Source organism: Leopardus geoffroyi, chromosome E1 (genome assembly GCF_018350155.1).
Source record: "Leopardus geoffroyi isolate Oge1 chromosome E1, O.geoffroyi_Oge1_pat1.0, whole genome shotgun sequence".
Classification (NCBI taxonomy): domain Eukaryota; kingdom Metazoa; phylum Chordata; class Mammalia; order Carnivora; family Felidae; genus Leopardus; species Leopardus geoffroyi.
Window position 1 is genome coordinate 49,670,472 of NC_059330.1, and position 19,262 is coordinate 49,689,733.

Here is a 19,262-nt window from a genome sequence, read left to right on the forward strand (position 1 = left end):
CAGGGGAAGGGCTTGAGGACCCCACCAAAGAGTTAAGATCTTACAAATGTGGTGGGTACGCGCTGGACGTTTCTGAGCACGATGTTTAAAAAAAAAAAAAACAAAACAGTGTTGAGGGGTGGAGGGGGGAGGGGGAAATGGGTGATGGGCACTGAGGAGGGCACTTGTTGGGATGAGCACTGGGTGTTGTATGTAAGCGAAGAATCATGGGAATCTACCCCCAAAACCAAGAGCACACTGTATATGTGTGTGTGTGTGTGTACATGTGTGTGTGTGTATATATATGTATATATATACATATATATATATATAAAGGCAGTGTTAATCAAAACCATGATGAGATATCACCTCACACCCACTAGGATGGCTATAATGAAAAAGGCAGATAATTGGAACCCGCCTACACTGCTGCTGGGAAAGTAAGATAGGCATGGCTTTGGAAAACAGTCTGGAGTCCTTAAAAAGGTTAAACATAGAGGTATCCTATAAGCCCCCAATTCTACTCCTAGGTATGTACCCAGGAGAAACGAAAATGTACAGCCACATAAAAACCTGTATACAAAGGTTCGTAGCAACATCGTAAGAGTCAAAGAGTGGAAACGGGGGCGCCTGGGTGGCTCAGTCAGTTAAGCATCTGACTCGATTTGGGCTCAGGTCATGATCTCACAGTTGTGAGATCGAGCCCCGTGTGGGGCTCTGTGCTGAGCACAGAGCCTGCTTAAGATTCTCTCCCTCACAGGGGCGCCTGGGTGGCGCAGTCGGTTAAGCGTCCGACCTCAGCCAGGTCACGATCTCGCGGTCCGGGAGTTCGAGCCCCGCGTCGGGCTCTGGGCTGATGGCTCAGAGCCTGGAGCCTGTTTCCGATTCTGTGTCTCTCTCTCTCTCTGCCCCTCCCCCGTTCATGCTCTGTCTCTCTCTGTCCCAAAAATAAATAAACGTTGAAGAAAAAAAATTTTAATAAAAAAAAAGATTCCCTCCCTCTTCCTCAGCCCCTCCCCTGCTCCTGCTCTCTCTCTCTCTCTCCCCCCTCAAAACAAAAACAAAAACAAAAACAAAAACAAAAAAGGTGGAAACAATGTAAATGTCTATGGGCTAATGAATAGCAGTAAATAGTACCCTTATGATGGAATACTATTAGACAATAGAATGAATACATGCTCTAATATGTAAGTGAAACAAGCGGGTCACAAAAGACCACATATTGTATTACGATTCCGCTTACGTGTAACAGCCAGAATAGATAAATCTAGACAGACATGAAGTAGATTAGGGTTATCTGGGCTGGGGATCCAGGGGGTGATGGCTTAAAAGGTATGGGGTTTCTTTCTGGGGTGAGGAAAAATGTTCTCAAATTGTGGTAATGGTTATACTAAAAGCTATCGAATGGTGCACCGTTTAAAGTGGGTGGATCACACGGCATGTGAATTAGGGCTCAACCTCGCTGCTAAGAAAAAAAAAAAAAAGCCAGTGTTTTAAGAATATCTGTTTGGCAGGGCTAGGCTGAGGACGGGCAGTCGAGACTCAGGCCTGCCATCTAGTGTGTGGCCCCGGCTGAGTCATCGGAGGGCTTTCGAGGCCACCTGCTCATGTTTCGCGACCTGAGGGGGCTACGGCGATCTTCCCAGCTTTGACATTCTAAGACGCGAAGTCTTCATTTACTGACACCCTCTCCCTGAAGATATCAAGGCCCATCTTTGTGGCGGGTAGAGCGGGAGGTATTTGGGCAGAGAGCTTGGACAGATACTTTCAGTTGCCCTTTCGTGTTTTGGTGTCTTGTTTTTTGTTAATTTAATTGACGTGTAATTGACATAGATGAGGTTATGTTAGTTTTAGATGCACCACACAATGGTCGGTTATTTGTCCTGCATCGTGAAAGGATCACCGTGCTCAGTCTTGTTAACAGCTGCTACTGCACACAGTTATGAAAGTGTTTTTCTCGCGATGACAGCTTTGAAGATCTTTTACCAACTTTCAGCGATGCGGCCACCATGCTGTACGTGACGTCCCCGTGACTCATTTACTTGACAGCTGCGACTTTGTACCTTTTCACCCCTCTATCCATTTCACCCGCCTCCAGCTCTCACTCCCCAATAATGCCCTCACAGCCCATCCATTTTGTCCCAAATGGCAAGAGTTCCTTTTTTTTAAATGCCTGAATAACATTCCATTGCATATATATATATGCATATATGCATATGCATATATATAGGTATGTATATATACATATATATGTGCAAATATTCTCTCTCTCTGTCACATACACACACTTTTTCTCTATCCATTCACCCAATGGACATGGTTGTTTCCACGTCTTGGCTATTGTAAATAATGCTGCAATGAACACGGGTCTATAGGTGATCTTTTTTGGGTTAATGTTTTCTTTCTTTCTTTCTTTCTTCTTTCTTTCTTTCTTTCTTCCTTTCTTTCCGCATAAATATCCAGAAGTGGAATTTCTGGGTCATAAGGTAGTTCTATTTTCAATTTTTTGAGGAGCCTCTGTACTACTTTCCGTGGTGGCTGCACCAGTTTGCATTCCCCCCAACGGTGCACGAGGGTTCTCTTTTCTCCACACCCTGCCAGCACTTTGTATCTCTGTCTTTTTGATAAAAGCCATTCTGACAGTGTGAGGTGACCTTCAGAGTTTTGTTGTTGTTGTTGTTGTTGTTATTAAAATGCAAACATCCCAGAAAGGAAGAAAGGCTTCAACTTCTTCAGCCGACGTCGAACTTTCCGTACTGTCTAATAGAGAGTGGAGTGACCCTAGATTCTAACAGGGAAAGGATGATGCCAGGGACGGGCATACTCTGACACATAACCACTCATCTGAGAGCTTCGCCTCTGGGCTCACATCTCTGGGCTCACTTCAATTTAGCCAAGGGACCCTGCACACCAACCTTTGTGGACTTAATGAAGGTCCCCAGAAATGCTTACTGTGAGTTCCTTCAGTTTCCTATGGTCCAGTTCTCAGCCAAATCCAACCAGCTATAAGAATGCATTTTTATTTCTTCTGAAGCCCCCGAGGACAGCATTAAGAGTTTGCTTCAGGTTTAGATATTACCTTTCTACTCGTCTTCTGTTTCCATCACAGATGTCACATAAAGCCCTCTTGAGGAAGGAAATAAGCTTTGTCTCTGATAACATTTTATAACAGAAAAGTCATAGTGTAAAAATATTTGCAAAGTCCAGAAAATAGAAAGCGAGAAAAAAAAAATCACTCATTATTCTAAAACTCAGAGGCTTTGCACTATTCTCCATATTTGAGCATATTTTCTCCTAGTCTTTTTTCCATATAGGAATTAGGTGTTGGTGTGGCTTTTGGATTTATTTTAGAATGGATACACATTCTCATAAATCACTGGCAGCTGTAACTTCCCTGAAATTGTTGGGCTGTGATTCTTCTGCGGCTGGAAAAGAAGTGCCTGGTATCAGTGCAAGGACCAACAGGGTCCTCGGCTGGAATTGGAAGGAAGTCCTAGGATTCTAAATCATCCTCACCTGGGTATTTATAGTGCAAGTTAACAGTGATTTATACAGTGCGGTTCCCTCTGGGTTGATGACTGTCTCAGCATATGTTTTCCAGTTCTCAAAAATAGAAAGAAATCTCTGTGTTTGCAAATGTTCTGGGTGACTGCAAACGGAGAGCCATCTACCCCATCCATATTACCCTTCTCAGAAAGAGCACTCGCTGGGGTATAAACCGCTACTTTGTTCTGTTACATGCACTGCTGTGTGGTATAGACTGCTCCCTCAGTACTCGTGGAAGGTCGTTAAGATCTGCAGTTGGCAGGGTCTGGATAGAGATCTCCACCCTCACTGCTCAGCACACAGACTGCTGTGCTAGCAGGAAATTAACTCTGAGCCCCGACTGGCCAAACTCTTTAAAGGAAACAGCCTGCAATCTTTGACACAACAGGAATGGCCACAACACGAACACAGACAAAAGGAAGGAAATTTACAGCTTCACTGGATACTGAGTAGAAGCAAGGGCAGAGTTCTGTGTATGTCACTTCTTTGGCGTTCACTAGTTTTCAATACACTCAGAATCCGTCTGCTCCGGCCAATTGGACGGGGGACTCTGTCTCCTTTGTGTACCCAATAAGGAGTTATCAAACCAAGAGCCGGAGTTCCTGTCTTATATTTTCATTTCGAAAATAAATAAATGAGGGAATGAGAGGCAAGGAGACTCCAGGTCACTGAATACTTTATATTCCTGGGTTGGACAGCTCAGAGTCTGCTGACTGTTCTTGAGCAAGAAACCGGGCACGTCACTGCGAGTGCAACTTTGACCGTGTCAGGCTACCCTCCGGGCAGGGGCTGGGCTAGTGAGTGAGCCCGCCTGACCCGGAGAGCCCTCCGTGCCTTTGCTCTCGCTCATTCCCTGCCCTCAGTTAATCTTCCCCAGAATGACTCTGTGGAGTAAATGTTATCATCCCCGTTTAACTGGAGCACAAAGGGGGCTCGGTGGAAGTTGAGGTGCTAATTATAAATTTCAGCATTTGAAAAAAGGTCTTGGGCTATCTCTCCAAAGAACATCAAAAGTGTCATAAGACATATTTTGGTCTTTCGACCCACCCGTGCGTGGTCTTTCAGAAGGAAATGCTAACTCTGCCCTTGAATCCATTCATAACGTTTATCTGGGACAGAAAAAACACCTCCCACTGTTTCTAACTTTTCTCGAGATAAAATTATTCCTTTACAAATAACACCCGTTCTCTCTAACAGAAAACACAAAAGGCCCACCCTTTCCAACCTTCTTTCCTCCCCGTTTAAACTGCAAAAAGTGAGGCAACCAAGGGCTTTTCTGAGCTAAGGAAAACAGCTACATTTGCTAAACATTAAGAGTAGGTCGGGAGAAAGTGCTTTTCCTGGGAGGAGTGGGGCCAGTCCTGCAGGCAGGCCGAGCGTGTCCCCGCAGAAGCACGTGAAACTGACCGCTGCTAACACACAGGCCCCTCCACTGGCGAGGGTGCTGGCTGTGCGGCCTTTCCAGAGAAATGGAGAACCCAGGCCGCCTGGGTGGTCTCTGCCCCCAATCTGTCAAGGTCAAGTTCAGGTCCACCCCACCCCCACCCCTGCCATGCATTCTGCTTAGATTCCACAGCACCTCCCCTGCCCTATGGGAAGAGCACATCCTCCTTTGAACTGTCCGCACTGCAGGGTCCCGCGATGGGTCCTCGCCCCGCAAGGTGCCGGAGCCTCTGTCTTGGGCTGTGTCACCCAGCACACGGTCTCCAGGGACCGGTGGGCTAGATCTGGGGTCCCTGTTGGGTGTGTGCATCTGTGCCTGGCGGCACCTACTGTGGCAGCAGATGCACGGTGCCTCTGCAACACGTACGTTTTCCAGAGCAGCTCAGCCTCACGTTCCTAGAACAAAACACTGATGGCCCGTAGCTCCTTCACTTAAAGTCATCATCTCACAGAAATTTAGAGCAGCCAAAATGGCTTTGATCACTTATTTATTTAAAATTTTTTTTTTCTGGGGCACCTGGGGGGCTCAGTCGGTTGAGCGTCCAGCTTCAGCTCAGATCATGATCTCACGGTGTGTGGGTTTGAGGCCCGTGTCGGGCTCTGTGCTGACAGCTCCGAAGCCTGGAGCCTGCTTCCGATCCTGTGTCTCCCTCGCTCTCTGCCCCTCCCCCACTCTCACTTTGTCTCACTCTGTCTCTCAAAAATCAATAAATGTAAAAAAAAAAAAAGTAAATAAATAAAAAATTTAAAAAAATTTTTAATGCTTATTCAGTTTTGAGAGACAGAACAGAGTGTGAGGGGGGGGGGGGGGGGGGGAGAGGGAGATAGAATCCAAACCAGGCTCCAGGCTCCAGGCTCCGTCTGAGCTGTCATCACAAAGCCCGACGCGGGGCTCGAACTCATGTGCTGTGAGATCACGACCTGAGCCGAAGTTGGACGCTCAACCGACTGAGCCACCCAGGCGCCCCGATCATTTATTTTTTTAAGGTTCATTTTTATGTATTTTGAGAGATAGAGAGCAAGTGGGGGAGGGGCAGAGAGAAAGGGAGACAGAATTCCCAAGGGGGCTCTGTGCTGACAGCACAGAGCCCGATGTGGGGCTTGATCTCATGAACCCTGAAATCATGACCTGAGCCAGTCAAGAGTCGATGCTCAACCAGCTGAGCCGCCCAGGCGCCCTGCTTTGATCTTTTAAAATCTCTTTTTTCACAGCTGAGATTTTAAAGCACTGAAGCTGGCAGCAAAGGGCCATCTGTATAATTGAGAAGGGGGGGCGGAGAGGAGGCATAGGAGATTTTACCGCATGGCAGCCTGTGGGGGGGTGGCTTTCACAAACACAACCTCTTGTAATTCTCAGCTGATCCTGCGAGATGGGCAGTACTATATCCCATGTTACAGATAAAAACAAACAAACAAACAAACAAACTGAGGCCCAAAGAGCCTAGTGACTTGGGTTGGGCCATACCAATCTTGAAATTCAGAGAAAGTCAAAGAATTAGGAAACTACTGTAAACTGAAGCAGTCACTTACTGAGAAACTACAATATAATTTACAAATGTTAACCTGAATCACTGGACGCACAAATTATTCTAGTGTGACGACTCCCCACCCTCCCGCACAACGAAGGACTTCCTTCTCGTTTGCTTTTTTTTTTTTTTTTAATGTTTATTTACGTTTGAGAGAGAGAGAGCGTGTGCGAGCATGAGTAGGGGAGGGCCAGAGAGAGAGGGAGACAGAGGATCCGAAGCAGGCTCTGCCCTGACAGCACAGAGCCCGACGCGGGGCTCGAACTCACAAACCGCGAGATTATTACCTAAGCCCAAGTTGCACGCTTGACAGACGGAGCCACCCGGGTGCCCCTCTTGTTGACTTCTAGCTCGGGGAAGTCATCTGCTCTTTCAATCTACCAAGACCAATCAGTTCCCATTCTTAAAAATTTTTTTTTTTCAACGTTTATTTATTTTTGGGACAGAGAGAGACAGAGCATGAACGGGGGAGGGGCAGAGAGAGAGAGAGACACAGAATCGGAAACAGGCTCCAGGCTCTGAGCCATCAGCCCAGGGCCCGACGCGGGGCTCGAACTCACAGACCGCGAGATCGTGAGATCGTGACCTGGCTGAAGTCGGACGCTTAACCGACTGCGCCACCCAGGCGCCCCAATCAGTTCCCATTCTTAACACGAGGAACTTACCAAACGGTATTATATCTGAAGAGTTTAGTTCAAAACCAATATCCTAGCACATCGCCCAAGTAGAGAGATTTCACCGTAACCTCCTAAAACGCATTCCTCACAGCCTCTCTCCTACTCGTGCAGACACGGCCAAGTCAAGACCTGCTTCTGAGCATTACACCTGCTCTGCCCTGAACAACCACAGAAAATAATTAGGGGTAAACACCTTTTAGCATCAGATGCATGAAGCCTCCTACCCGTCTGCCTTAAATGCCTTGACACGTTCGCTGAGAGTGGGTCCCAGACGGAAGGGGTTTCTCGCAGGCTGCCGTGGTGCCCACGCCACTGTGCTGGAGGACGTGGGGCCTGATATCGTTGGAATCTGGCCCCACGAACGCAAAGCGCCGAGGTGAGCACCACCAGGACTCAGACCCCACAAATACTGCTTCGGGTTTTCAACGGAGGAGGGAATCCAGCCCGTGAAAGGAGCCGCTGGATACGGGATTTGTGGGGGGGCCCCTCCCCGATTCTGGGGCTCACCTGCTGGGTTGGCAGGAATATCCAGGATGGTCTTCAAGAGCTTCATGTCTTTGATGTTGTGGATGTAGATGGCCTCCTCCAGGCACACCAGCAGCCTCTGTAAGCACACAGACCCATCAGTCCACAGGGCCGGTTCCTCGGAAAGAAGCCGACCAAGCCGAAATCGCTCATCTTCGTGCGAGCCCTGACTTGATTCCAAGCCTCCTAAAGGAGACAGAATTTGTTTCTAATGTTGATTTACTTATTGTTTGGCGTGCACGGGAGAGAGAGAGCAGAGGAGGGGCAGAGAGCGACGGAGACAGAGAATCCCGAGCAGGCTCTGTGCTGACCGGTACAGATGGTGGGGCTCGAACTCATCATGGACTGTGAGATCGTGACCTGAGCCTGAATCAAAGAGTCGGGCGCTTAACCGACCAAGCCACCCGGGAGCCCCAGTAAGGGAGGCCGGATCTTGAGGATCCATGTGAAGATTATGTTCACGTCTACACATGTGCGCGCACGCACACACACGCGCACACACACACACGTGCGCGCGCACCTGAACAGAAGCATAAAATACAAGATCTTAAAATTTCTCATTTAGAGATTGAGGTTCTTTTGGGGGAGGGGTACTTTTCCCTCTCTTTAGCACAGGGATTCCCGGACACTTCCTGATCAGACTCCCTTTGCCATTTAGGACAATTTGGGGGTAATCTTTTTGGTCCCCGTTCCCACCAAACAGGCTCCCTTTCGGCGCTCATAACGAAGCCTCCCTCTTGTACAGACGTGGGTTTCTTTGCTCCCTCTGTATTGCCGATCGTAGGTATCCTCCCCTCCGAAGAATCGCCAGAATCGTTCGACTCAAGTCTCCTCCAGACCCACTTCTGCGTACTCTCTCCAGCCCTCGTAAAGGGAATTGGAAAGCCCTTCCGCCCTTGTGTGTACCTCCTGTCCCAGGTGCCCCCCGCCCCGTGCCCGGCTCCTTCCACTGGGCCCCCCTTTCCAGTGCAGGGAGACCCTTCTCTTTTCAAATGAGGCTTTCCAGGCGTAGGGTTTCCTCCCGATGGCCATGCTCTCTACCGAGTGGAAACAGGCCACGGGGTGGACGTTGGGTGTGTAAAGGGACGGAACACGTAGCTCAGCACCAGTATAGACGTTGGGTGCCAGTGAGGGGCTGTCGGGAAGGAAGTTTTGGTGGGGTAGCTCTTTCCTCACTCTGAGCAGCTGCCCATGACCCCTACACACATCCGACTCGCTTTCCTCTAAGCTAGTGGTTCTCAGGCTCTGAGGAGGCATCCGAGCACCTGAGGGGAAGGCCTGGCCTACCCCTGGAAATTCTGGTTTGGGAGGTTTCAAACAAGTACCCCGGGTGATTCTGATGCACACCTAAGTCTGAGAACCACTGTTCTCAGGCCAGATCCTTTTATCCTAAAAGACAACACTTGGAGACAAAGGCACCTAAAAATACTACAACCCCCCCCCCCCCCCAATAAACCCTGACAGGCTCTCCTCCAGGGAAAAGCCTGCCCTGTTTTCCCAGTAGGACTTCTCACAGCTCAGAAAAATGGGGACCGTCACCTTTACCGGGCAGAAAAATAAAATGTAAACACCTTCCTCGATTTTCATTAAGGCTCTGTGGCCGCACACAGGTCTGGGTGCCTAGGGGTAAAACAATAATTCTAACAGGGCCTCAGAATCGTTGGCGGACATTGGCGTTTCTCTGTGAAATATACATTCCCTGATTCACCCTATCGCTTCGCCTTTTGCCAGCACTTACACTGGCTTGGACTACAGTACTCTATGCGTGTGTTCTCCGGTTTCCGATATCCTCCTGTGTCCCCACGCCCAGGGCCCAGGATAGCGGGTCCGCGACATATGCCTCTACATCCGGTTCATCCCACCCGTCCACATCTTTCCCACCAACTCTCACGGCACCAGGTGCTCTGTGGTCCACTTGGCCAACTTCAGGTGACTCCTGCCAGCCACAGATAAGAATTAAATGGGAGGGAAACAGAGAGATAACAGCGAGGTGGAAAAAGGAGGCACCATATCCCAAGTTCACGTGCCAGCATGCTTCCGGGGTGAACGTGGCCCTAGAAACTGCTTTCTTTAGCAACCAGTGTTCAGTCCCAGGAGAACCCTGGGTGGGACTTCAGTCCTGCTCCTGCCTGGTCACTTTCGCTCTCATCGACTCTTTCAGGTTTTAGAAGTAACAGTTCCTTTTAGTGATTACAAAAATATTTCTAGGGGCGCCTGGGTGGCTTAGTCAGTTGAGCGTCTGACCAGCACGGGTCACGATCTCACAGTTGGTGAGTTCGAGCCCCCATCGGGGTCACTGCTGTCAGCGCTCAGCGCGCTTCAGATCCTCTGTCCCCCTCTCTCTGCCCCTCTCCAGCTTGCGCTCTCCCCAACATAAATAAATATTAAAAAACATATATTTAGGGGCGCCTGAGTGGCGCAGTCGGTTGAGCGTCCGACTTCAGCCAGGTCACGATCTCGCGTCCGTGAGTTCGAGCCCCGCGTCAGGCTCTGGGCTGATGGCTCAGAGCCTGGAGCCTGTTTCCGATTCTGTGTCTCCCTCTCTCTCTGCCCCTCCCCCGTTCATGCTCTGTCTCTCTCTGTCCCAAAAATAAATAAATGTTGAAAAAACATATATTTATAGTGTCTGCCCTTGAGCACCACAGATTTAGATGCAGCCTCAGAGGCTCCAATCCAGGGAATCTTCATCTGGATAACCAGGGCCTCTCGGAACAGAGGGTCCGAGCACTGTCACAGTTTACAGATGGAAATATATCGGGGGTGTCGTCTTTCTTCCACAAGACACATTTCCTCAATTAAGCACAAGGGGAATAACACCAACTGACAATGGAAAATACCACAATTACTAAATATTCTTCCTCTCTATATATTCAGAAGAAAATAGGGATTTTCTCTCCCCGTAACTCCCTCCACAGAAAAGGATGGTTTCCTGTTGTTTTTAAAAAAGGAACTGCACCGCCCGAAGACCCGATGGAAGGAGGGCCACGGCTGGCAGGATGTGCGACTCTCGCCCTGTTCGTTTCCTGCAGGGGGCGGCAGAGCCTGGGCATCACAAAACCATGGCCCCTTGGGGCACGGGGTGGGGGTGGGGGGGGGTGCTGCAGCAGGTGCCCAACCCAAAAGTTGCTAAGGCCCAAGCCTGTTCGTTTTAAGAAAAGCAAAGCCCAAACATGTTCCGCCAGACCTGTTTCAAACCTTCTTCTTAGGAGGAGAAATACTAAAGACGAGAGAGCTGTAAGCAGGTTCCAGTGAACTTGGCCATTGGCGGTGGAGTGATGCTAGGTTCACTGGCATTCCAAAGAAGCTGCGGGAGGAGGCCCTCACTAGCCATGGGCATTATACTGAGGACAGGGTGGCATCGAAAGGCTAGCAGACTCGGACGCTTGAGTAATCCTTCGTCTCATTTGCTAATGACAATGTCAGGGCGCAAGTAAGGGAGAAATCATAGAAATAAATACTGTACGTACTATGGGAGGCTTGTGATCTCTATAGGACTTTTGCTTAAGCAACCTTAAAAAGACAATCAGGGGCCAAAAAAGGAGATCTAATTTTCAGATACTGGCTATTACTGTATTCATGTGCTACCAATTGCAGAGAGAGCCCCTGGGCCAAGAACTGGGCTAAAAGCCTTCAAGTCGAAAAGTCTCCAACTGCCTTTCCCTCCCTGGCCAAGAGCCCGCGCTCAAAGAAATAATCTCTTCCTTCTCATAAACGGAAGAAAGCACTTTGTTTTCATCTGTTAAAAAAAAAAATTGTTAGCTTTTAATAGTTTAGGTAAAAGGAAGAAAACCATGTTCTTGCTGAATGCGATGGCCTCCACCATCCTGGGGATATTGAATTGAGTAGAAAGATCTGCACGGTCACATAAAGAATCTATCTGTTTATTTATTTAATTAATAGGCACTCGGGAAACAGGTATTTGTTGAGCAATTTTTTTCTACCAGGCACTGTCTTTTCTACCAGGTCTATAGAAGTGAACAAAATGGATACAGTCCTGTCCCTTATAGGATTTAAAAATCTAATAATTTTTTAAATAAAGTTTATTTTGAGAGAGAGAGAGAGAGAGAGAGAGATTGTCAACAGGGGAGGGGCAGAGGAGAGAGAGGGAGAGAGAGACAAATCCCAAACAGGCTCTGTATTGTCAGCTCCACGAACTGTGAGATCATGACCCGAGCCGGAACCAAGAATCAGACACATAACCGACTGAGCCACTCAGGCGCCCATAAAATCTAATAACTTAAGAGAAACTCTGCCAATACCCCCAAATACTTATTTAACAAGAACTCCGATTTTTAAAGAGAATGTATGGTACATCTGAGATAAGAATAACCCTTCCTTTGACAAAGAAAAAACTACAAGGATGATCTGTAAGGGTGAGCTGGGAGAAACGAAGGTGGGACGCGAGGCTGGGCACCTGGCCTGCTGGGAAAACCCAAGGAGGGACAAAGAGAAGGGTCAGTTTTCCAACTGCCTTCAGAGCTAGCCCAGGGGGGGCCACACTCATCCTCAGGGGTTTCATTCTGAGAGGCATTACTGCCGGTCTGCAACAGATGCCACCGTCCAGGGCCGTCCAGGGCCCAACCAAACCAGGGAGAGATGTTCTTCCCGGTTCAGTGCCCCTACACTAGCTCACGGGACAGCGTCAGAGCCGGACTCCCGCCCAGCCCGCGTCCAGCGGAAGGGGGTTCGCTCTGCCAGTGGCCAACGTTGGAGAAAGAACACGAGGCAGAAGGACCAGGGAGGACACATCCCTGAAACAGGTGCCTGGAGTGGGCTCGAGATGTCCCCATAATACTAGGCCTGAGTATTAAAATCCCTTTGGGCATCTGATGTTTGTTTTTAGAAACACTCATCTTTAAAGATACTCATCTTCTCCTTTGGTGCCAATTAGCAGAAGCCTCGCAACCCCGGGCGGTTCCCCCCACTCACCTGCCGGTTCAGCCTTATGGACAAGATGTTGCTGGAATAGTTGTAATTACAGATCTCCGTGCCTTTCTTGAAGTGATAGACGTTCATCTGCCGCGGCTTTGTGTGACTGACCACCACGACCAGGCTGCTGGAGAAGAGGCGCTCCACGATGTAGACATCCGGGATTTCGTCTGGGAGGGAAAGGAGGCTGAGGTGACACAGATTTCGGCCTCCGGGCACCGAGCCCAGCTCACACCAGTCAGCCAGCGGCCTCTACGTCTCGCGCGTAGATTAGCACACATTCGCAGTGACTGGTTTTTTCCCCTACAGTGAAGCTTTGCCTGTTTCCCAAGGGAGCGGTTCTGCAGCCCTTTCCAAGACCCGGAGAAAACGTTAGTGACCAGAAGGCAGAGTCAGGTCTTCCAGAGATTTCCCCGGGTGCCTTCCATGGGGCAGAATCGTCTCTAGGGCACCACTGTGTGCTCTGGAAACTATATTGGGAGGTGTGGACAGTCTCGGCCCACCCTTTCTCCACGAGAGGTTTCCAAGGGTTGACTACTCTGGGGAATCCCTGCTTCCGGAATTCTGGTCTTTGTGGCCAGCAGGTGCCATGGGGACAGCCATGGTGGGGTGGGGGCAGTAACAGAATTACATCTGTGCCCCTCCCTGTCTTGCTCCCCTCCCTGGTCCTGTCTGGAATCCCTTTCCTGTTGAAGACAATCTGCGTGATGACCAGGGAAGGGCGTCTGTGCTCAGGAAGAAGGTCAGTCAGTAAGCCTCCTGAGCTCCCACAGGTAGAGACCTCAGTGTTTTTCTGAGAACATTCTTTCTCGGATGCATGCCTTCCTTGTTCTTAGGCAGGACCCATCGGGAATAACATAGGACAGATACAGAGCAAAGTATTCATGAAAATGGCATAATAAAAATAACATCTTACAAATACATTAGCGACCCAATGTGTTCATTTACCAAACCACTTTCTTTCCAGGAAATCCAAAGACTGCATATTCTTCTCCATTATGATGACACAAATTATTACTTACCCTGAGATATTAAGAGAACTAATTTTTGTTGTAATAATCACTAAGAGTACTCCAACATCTTCAATATGATGTATGCAAATGGGATAGCACTGCTTGGTTAAAACAAAGAAAACACTTCCATGACCGAATGAATGTTACCAACATTCTACAGTGCCAGTATGACAGCAAAAAAAAAAAAAAAAAAAAAAAAAGACAAACCCATAAGTGACCTTCTGATAGGACAATGATCAAAACTGATGACTGTGCATAAAAGTCTACGAAAAAGTTTAACGACGAGGTTTCAAACAAAGGATTTCTTAATATAAAAAGAAAAGGTTACCTAAGCTATTGCCAAATCTAAGTGCTTACTTGTGGTTTTACTTTTTAAGCCAAGTGGAGGCAATGATTTATATTTAAGTCTGAAAATGACTGACTCCTTCAGTCTGACAGTTACGGGAGAAAAATGCAGACAGCTCAGGAGCACCACAGATTAAAGTCTAGAGGAAGGATTCGGTGTCCCCGGGATTTCACACACACACTTACTGCTTCCATGGACTTGGTCCAGTTGCTCCACAGAACTCAAAGAAAACAGCTTATAACCGGCTTTGGTTCCAATTGCTAGGGATCTGTGGAAGATAATACCACGTGGGAATGAGGTTCAGAGAGCTGAAACTCATCGAAGGAAAGTCAAACCTCCCAGGGACGGTGCTTTCCCAGCTGGGAAACAGGAAAGACGGAATACATAAGAATACTCATCCTGCACTACTCCCAACACGATCAGGGGTCTTCTGGTTGTCTGAGAGGTACTTTGCCAAGAGGTCAATTTTTTATTTATTTTTGCTTAAAAAATAAACACACGGTCATAGTAGGCACAGTCATTAGTAGGTACAATTTAGTGGATGCTTCCTTTCATCATTTTCCATGAAAACACCGCAGATGCTTTTTACCAGTAGCTCTCATCCTTAGATGTACATTAAATTCACTTGGGAAGTTTTTAAAAAATACTGATGATTGTCTATCGCGTCTCCTCCAACACTGAGCTTTTTATTTAGTTGGATTCTTTTCTTTTTTTCTTTTCTTCTCTCTTTTCCTTCCTTCCTTCCTTCCTTCCTTCCTTCCTCCCTCCCTCCCTTCTCTTTGTCTCTCTCTTTTTCTTTTTTTAGTTCAAGTACTCTAATGTGCAGCCAGGGTTGAAAACTCTGTTGTGTACCACGTTCCACAAAGCTAGTATCACAACCAACCAACAAAACAAAAACTAAACACATCTGGAACGGTATGGGCTAAATAAATCTTGTTTTCTTAATTTTTCACTTTCGACCAATAGATAAAGAAAGACCATTTCCTTGGCCAGTTTCTTTGGCCACAGGATGAAAGCAGACGAGTCCATTTTGTTCGCAGCTGGGACCCCCATCCAGATCCCTCCCGCTTTGCCCTCAACACCTCAGCGATGAGCAAAATCTCACACAGGGCACACTTAGAAAAAGCGCTCCGACCTGGAGCACCTCCACCCTGGGAAAATGGGATGTCAGAGCCGAAAGAGACCTTAAAATAGTCCTAAGTGGACTAAAAATTAGCCCGGCTTCCTCATTTGAAGCAGGTCTTTGAAAAGGTGAGATCCATTCTGCACAGGGAAGCATATACTAATATAAGCAGTTGACTGGGGCGAGCCTGATGGCCAAGGCTCTTGTTTCATCAGCCTAAAAATAAAAAAGAGGTCATGTGGTTTTCCCTGGAATTGTTTTTTTTCTACCCAAACGTTTGTTGTTCCCCGGGACACAGGGAGAGGAGGCTGCGGTCAACTTTCAATCAGTGAAGTAGTTGCTTGGGTCCCGCAGTCCTCCACCTGCTGGGGGGCTGACCTGAGGGGCGGGACAGGTGCCGGAGCAGCGTCAATGATGACCAACGGAGGCGCGCCCCCGGCATCTTACAAGTTCACAACACGGCCACGTGCAGCCAAGAGAGTGAAACTGGGCTACTGTCTTATACCGCATACAAGTATGAACTCAAAATGGATTAAAGACTTGAACGGAAAACCCGAAGCCATAAAACTCCTAGAAGAAAACATAGGCAGCAAGCTCCTTGACAGGGGTCTTAGCAATGTTTTTTGGCTCTGACTCCAGAGGCAAGGGAAACAAAAGCAAAAACAAACAGGTAGAACTACGTCAAACTAAAAAGCTTCTGCACAGCAAAGGAAACCATCAACAAAATGAAAAAACCCACTGAATGCGAGAAAATATTTGCAAATTGTATGTCCCCTAAGGGGTTAATATCCAAAATATATACTGTATATGGTATAATATAAAATAAGAAAATACATATTATCTTTGAGTATATGTAAAACAAATATATAGAAGTATATGTAATAAATATGTAAAATATAGATGCAATAAATATATATAAACTAAATGTATATAAATATACATAAAATAAATACATATAAATATGTTTTATGTAAGTAAAATATAAAATATATAAATATATAAAATAAATATGTAAATATATATGAAGTGCATATAAAATATTTTAAATATATTTTTATAAATATATTTTTATTTATAAAAATATATAAATATATAATACAGTAGATAATACTGCATTAACTTTGTAGGTATAAAGAAAATATATAATTCATGTAACTCAATAACAAAAAAACAACCTGGTTAAAAATGGAAAAGAATCTGAATTGACAGTTTACTAAAGCAGCCGTGCAAATAACCAACAGATTCATCAAAAGACATTCGGCATCACCGATCATCAGGGAGATGCAAATCCAATTCACAATGAGATACCACCTTACACCTGTAAGAATGGCTGTCATCAAAAAGATAAGAAGTAGCAAGTGTCGGTGAGGATGTGTTGGAAAGGTGATCTTCGTGCACTATGGGTACAAATGCAAACTGGGGCAGCCACGCCAGAAAGCGGCATGAAGATTCCTCAAAAAATTAAAAAGAGAACTACCGTATGATCCACCAATTCCACTTGTGGGTATCTTTCAGAAGAAAAAGTGAAAACACTAACTCGAAAAGATGTATGCGCCCGTATGTTCATTGCCGCGTTATTTACAGCAGCCAAGATATGGCAACGACCCGAGTGCCCAGCAGTGGATGAACGGATAAAGAAGACACGGCATGCGTGCACACGTGCCCATGGGCGTGTGCACACGCACACACACTCCACTTCTCAGCCATAAAAAAGAACAAAATCTTGCCATTCGGCGACAACATGGATGAGAGCACTGTGCTAAGTGAAATGAGTCAGACAGAGAAAGACAAATATCACATGATTTCACTTATACGTGGAGTCTAAGAAAGACAAAACAAAACAAAACCCAGACTCATAGTTACAGAGAATAGACTGGTGGTTGCCAGATGACAGGATTTTTTTTTTTTTTGGGGGGGGGGATATGAAATTGGTGAAGGAGATCAGGAAATACAAACTTCCAGTTATAAAATAAATACATCATGGGGACGAACGTAGAGCACAGGAAATACAATAAGTAATATTGCATTAACTGTGTAGGTTGACAGATGGGTTAGTAGGCTTATCGTGGAGATCATTTCCCAATGTATACAAATGTTGAATCACAATAGGTTGTACACTTGAAACAAATATAATGCTGCATGTGTCAGTGGCACCTGCACTTTAAAAACCTCCTTTCTATTCTATGATTCAAAAAACTTTTTTGATATGCCCTGTAGTGATTACTGTCTTTAAACTTTCTTCACATGGACTTTTTCACATAAATATAGACAAGTTTGGCGGCAACTGAGGTTTCTAAAGCTTGTACGTAAGGGAAAAAGGTAATGAGAGTCTTGTGATATCAACCGAAAGATTTGGTAATTTAAAATAATTTTCAGGGATGCCTGGCTGGCTCAGTCGGTAGAGCGTGTGACCCTTGATCTCGGGATCGTGACTGCTAGCCCCACGTTGGGTGTAGAGATTGCTTAAAAATAAAGTCTTTAGGGGCGCCTGGGTGGCGCAGTCGGTTAAGCGTCCGACTTCAGCCAGGTCACGATCTCGCGGTCCGTGAGTTCGAGCCCCGCGTCGGGCTCTGGGCTGATGGCTCAGAGCCTGGAGCCTGTTTCCGATTCTGTGTCTCCCTCTCTCTCTGCCCCTCCCCCATTCATGCTCTGTCTCTCTCTGTCCCAAAAATAAATAAACGTTGAAAAAAAAAATAAAAAAATAAAGTCTTTAAAAAATAAAAAAAAATTCAAACATAAGACCTGCTCCCAGAAGAATTTTATACGTGAAAAAATAGCAGTGTGGTTACAATTGTGTTTTAAATGTTGAGCAATGGCCACAAAGGAGGCTGAATCAAGGAATCCAGACTAAAATCCTATTTTTATCCATAAGGGCTTCCTGCAGAAAAAAATAAATAAATTCTCATCACCTCTCACAGGAATAGAGCTTGGGACAAATATGTGCCGCCAGTCAAATGAAAAAATGTACCCACAGTGCCTAGCACAGTGCCAAGCACGAAGTATGATCAAAGAAGACTCGTAAAGGTTAGTTGCACTACTGGATTCCAAACTCAGCCTGCACTTACAAAGAAAGACACAGTGATACTCCTAAATGCATACGTAGGGGCTGGACTTATTTTAAAATCCAATGTCATATCCTCTGTGGCTCAAAGCAACTGACTCTGACAAAAACTTTTATTTATAGGTGAGACAGAGCTGTCCAGCAAAGCCTTCATCCAAGAAAACAGAACTGACCATAGAGACGAAGGAAATTAACTTTCCGAGCACCCAACAGCTCTGCAAATAATATTCTTACCCAAGTGCCATAGAAAGCTGGGACTCACCCAGAGTAAAAACTAACCCCACTTAAAAAAAAAAAAATCTGATACACAATGTTTATAAAGCAGAATTTCGAACATTTACTGTGAACTAGCAAACTGACTCCTTTCCTTGTCCTGTGTTCGGTTGGGAAGGAAAACACTCTGGCATTTCAACAGCCATCCTCTCTTGCAAAACGCTTCTTACAAAATGTCAGAATTTTATCTACACCATCATTTCTGTAAACTGCGGGTCTCAACCCATGAGGAGGTCTTAAAAACAGCTCATGAGTCACAAACAGCTTTAAAAGAAGGTATCACACTATATAGAAAGAGTAAACACTATTTAATGAATCACCTTTCGGAGACAGTCTATGTATGTGGGTATCAGGGGATGTTGTAACATGCATTTCTTATTGTGGACTGTGGTCAAAAAAGGCTTAAAAGTCACTCATCTAACCAAGCCGTCCAGCTACCCAATTACCCGATTACACATACTTTTTTTTTTTTTTTTTTCCCGAACAAAGGCATATTGTTTGGCATAGGGTGTTTTTAAACAGAAACACAAAGGGAATGGAAGCCAGAGTTACTTATGGTACAGGATGGCCTTAATTACACCAGTGAATGTTCAATATTAGCACAGCCCAGTCACAGGCAGCCAAAGCACAAGCCTGAAGCCGATTCCAAACACGGAACACGACAGAAACTGGTACAGCAGGAAATGGGAACCTGGAAAAGTAGTCATCCCTGCTTGATGCTCGGGGTGCACGTTCCCAAGAGATTATTCCATATGGTCCCCAGGACTGGCGTCTAACAATTCCACGCAAAGAGGTAAGGAAGCAGGCGTTCACTTGTAAAG

General features: G+C 46.3%; 1 protein-coding gene across 4 annotated transcripts in view; it reads right to left on the reverse strand.

Annotated features, from left to right (window-relative positions):
• WIPI1 (WD repeat domain, phosphoinositide interacting 1) overlaps nt 1–19,262 on the reverse strand; it is a 31,636-nt gene that overhangs the window by 11,398 nt on the left and 976 nt on the right. For 2 of the 4 annotated variants that reach the window (XM_045489535.1, XM_045489534.1), the window contains exons 2-4: nt 14,170–14,252; nt 12,626–12,795; nt 7,679–7,775 (exon numbers count right to left, since the gene is read on the reverse strand). In XM_045489535.1, coding sequence (XP_045345491.1) covers nt 7,679–7,775; nt 12,626–12,795; nt 14,170–14,252 — 350 coding nt within the window. The remainder of the gene's footprint in view (nt 1–7,678; nt 7,776–12,625; nt 12,796–14,169; nt 14,253–19,262) is intronic. The other 2 variants (XM_045489536.1, XM_045489537.1) reach the window with 1 other exon arrangement.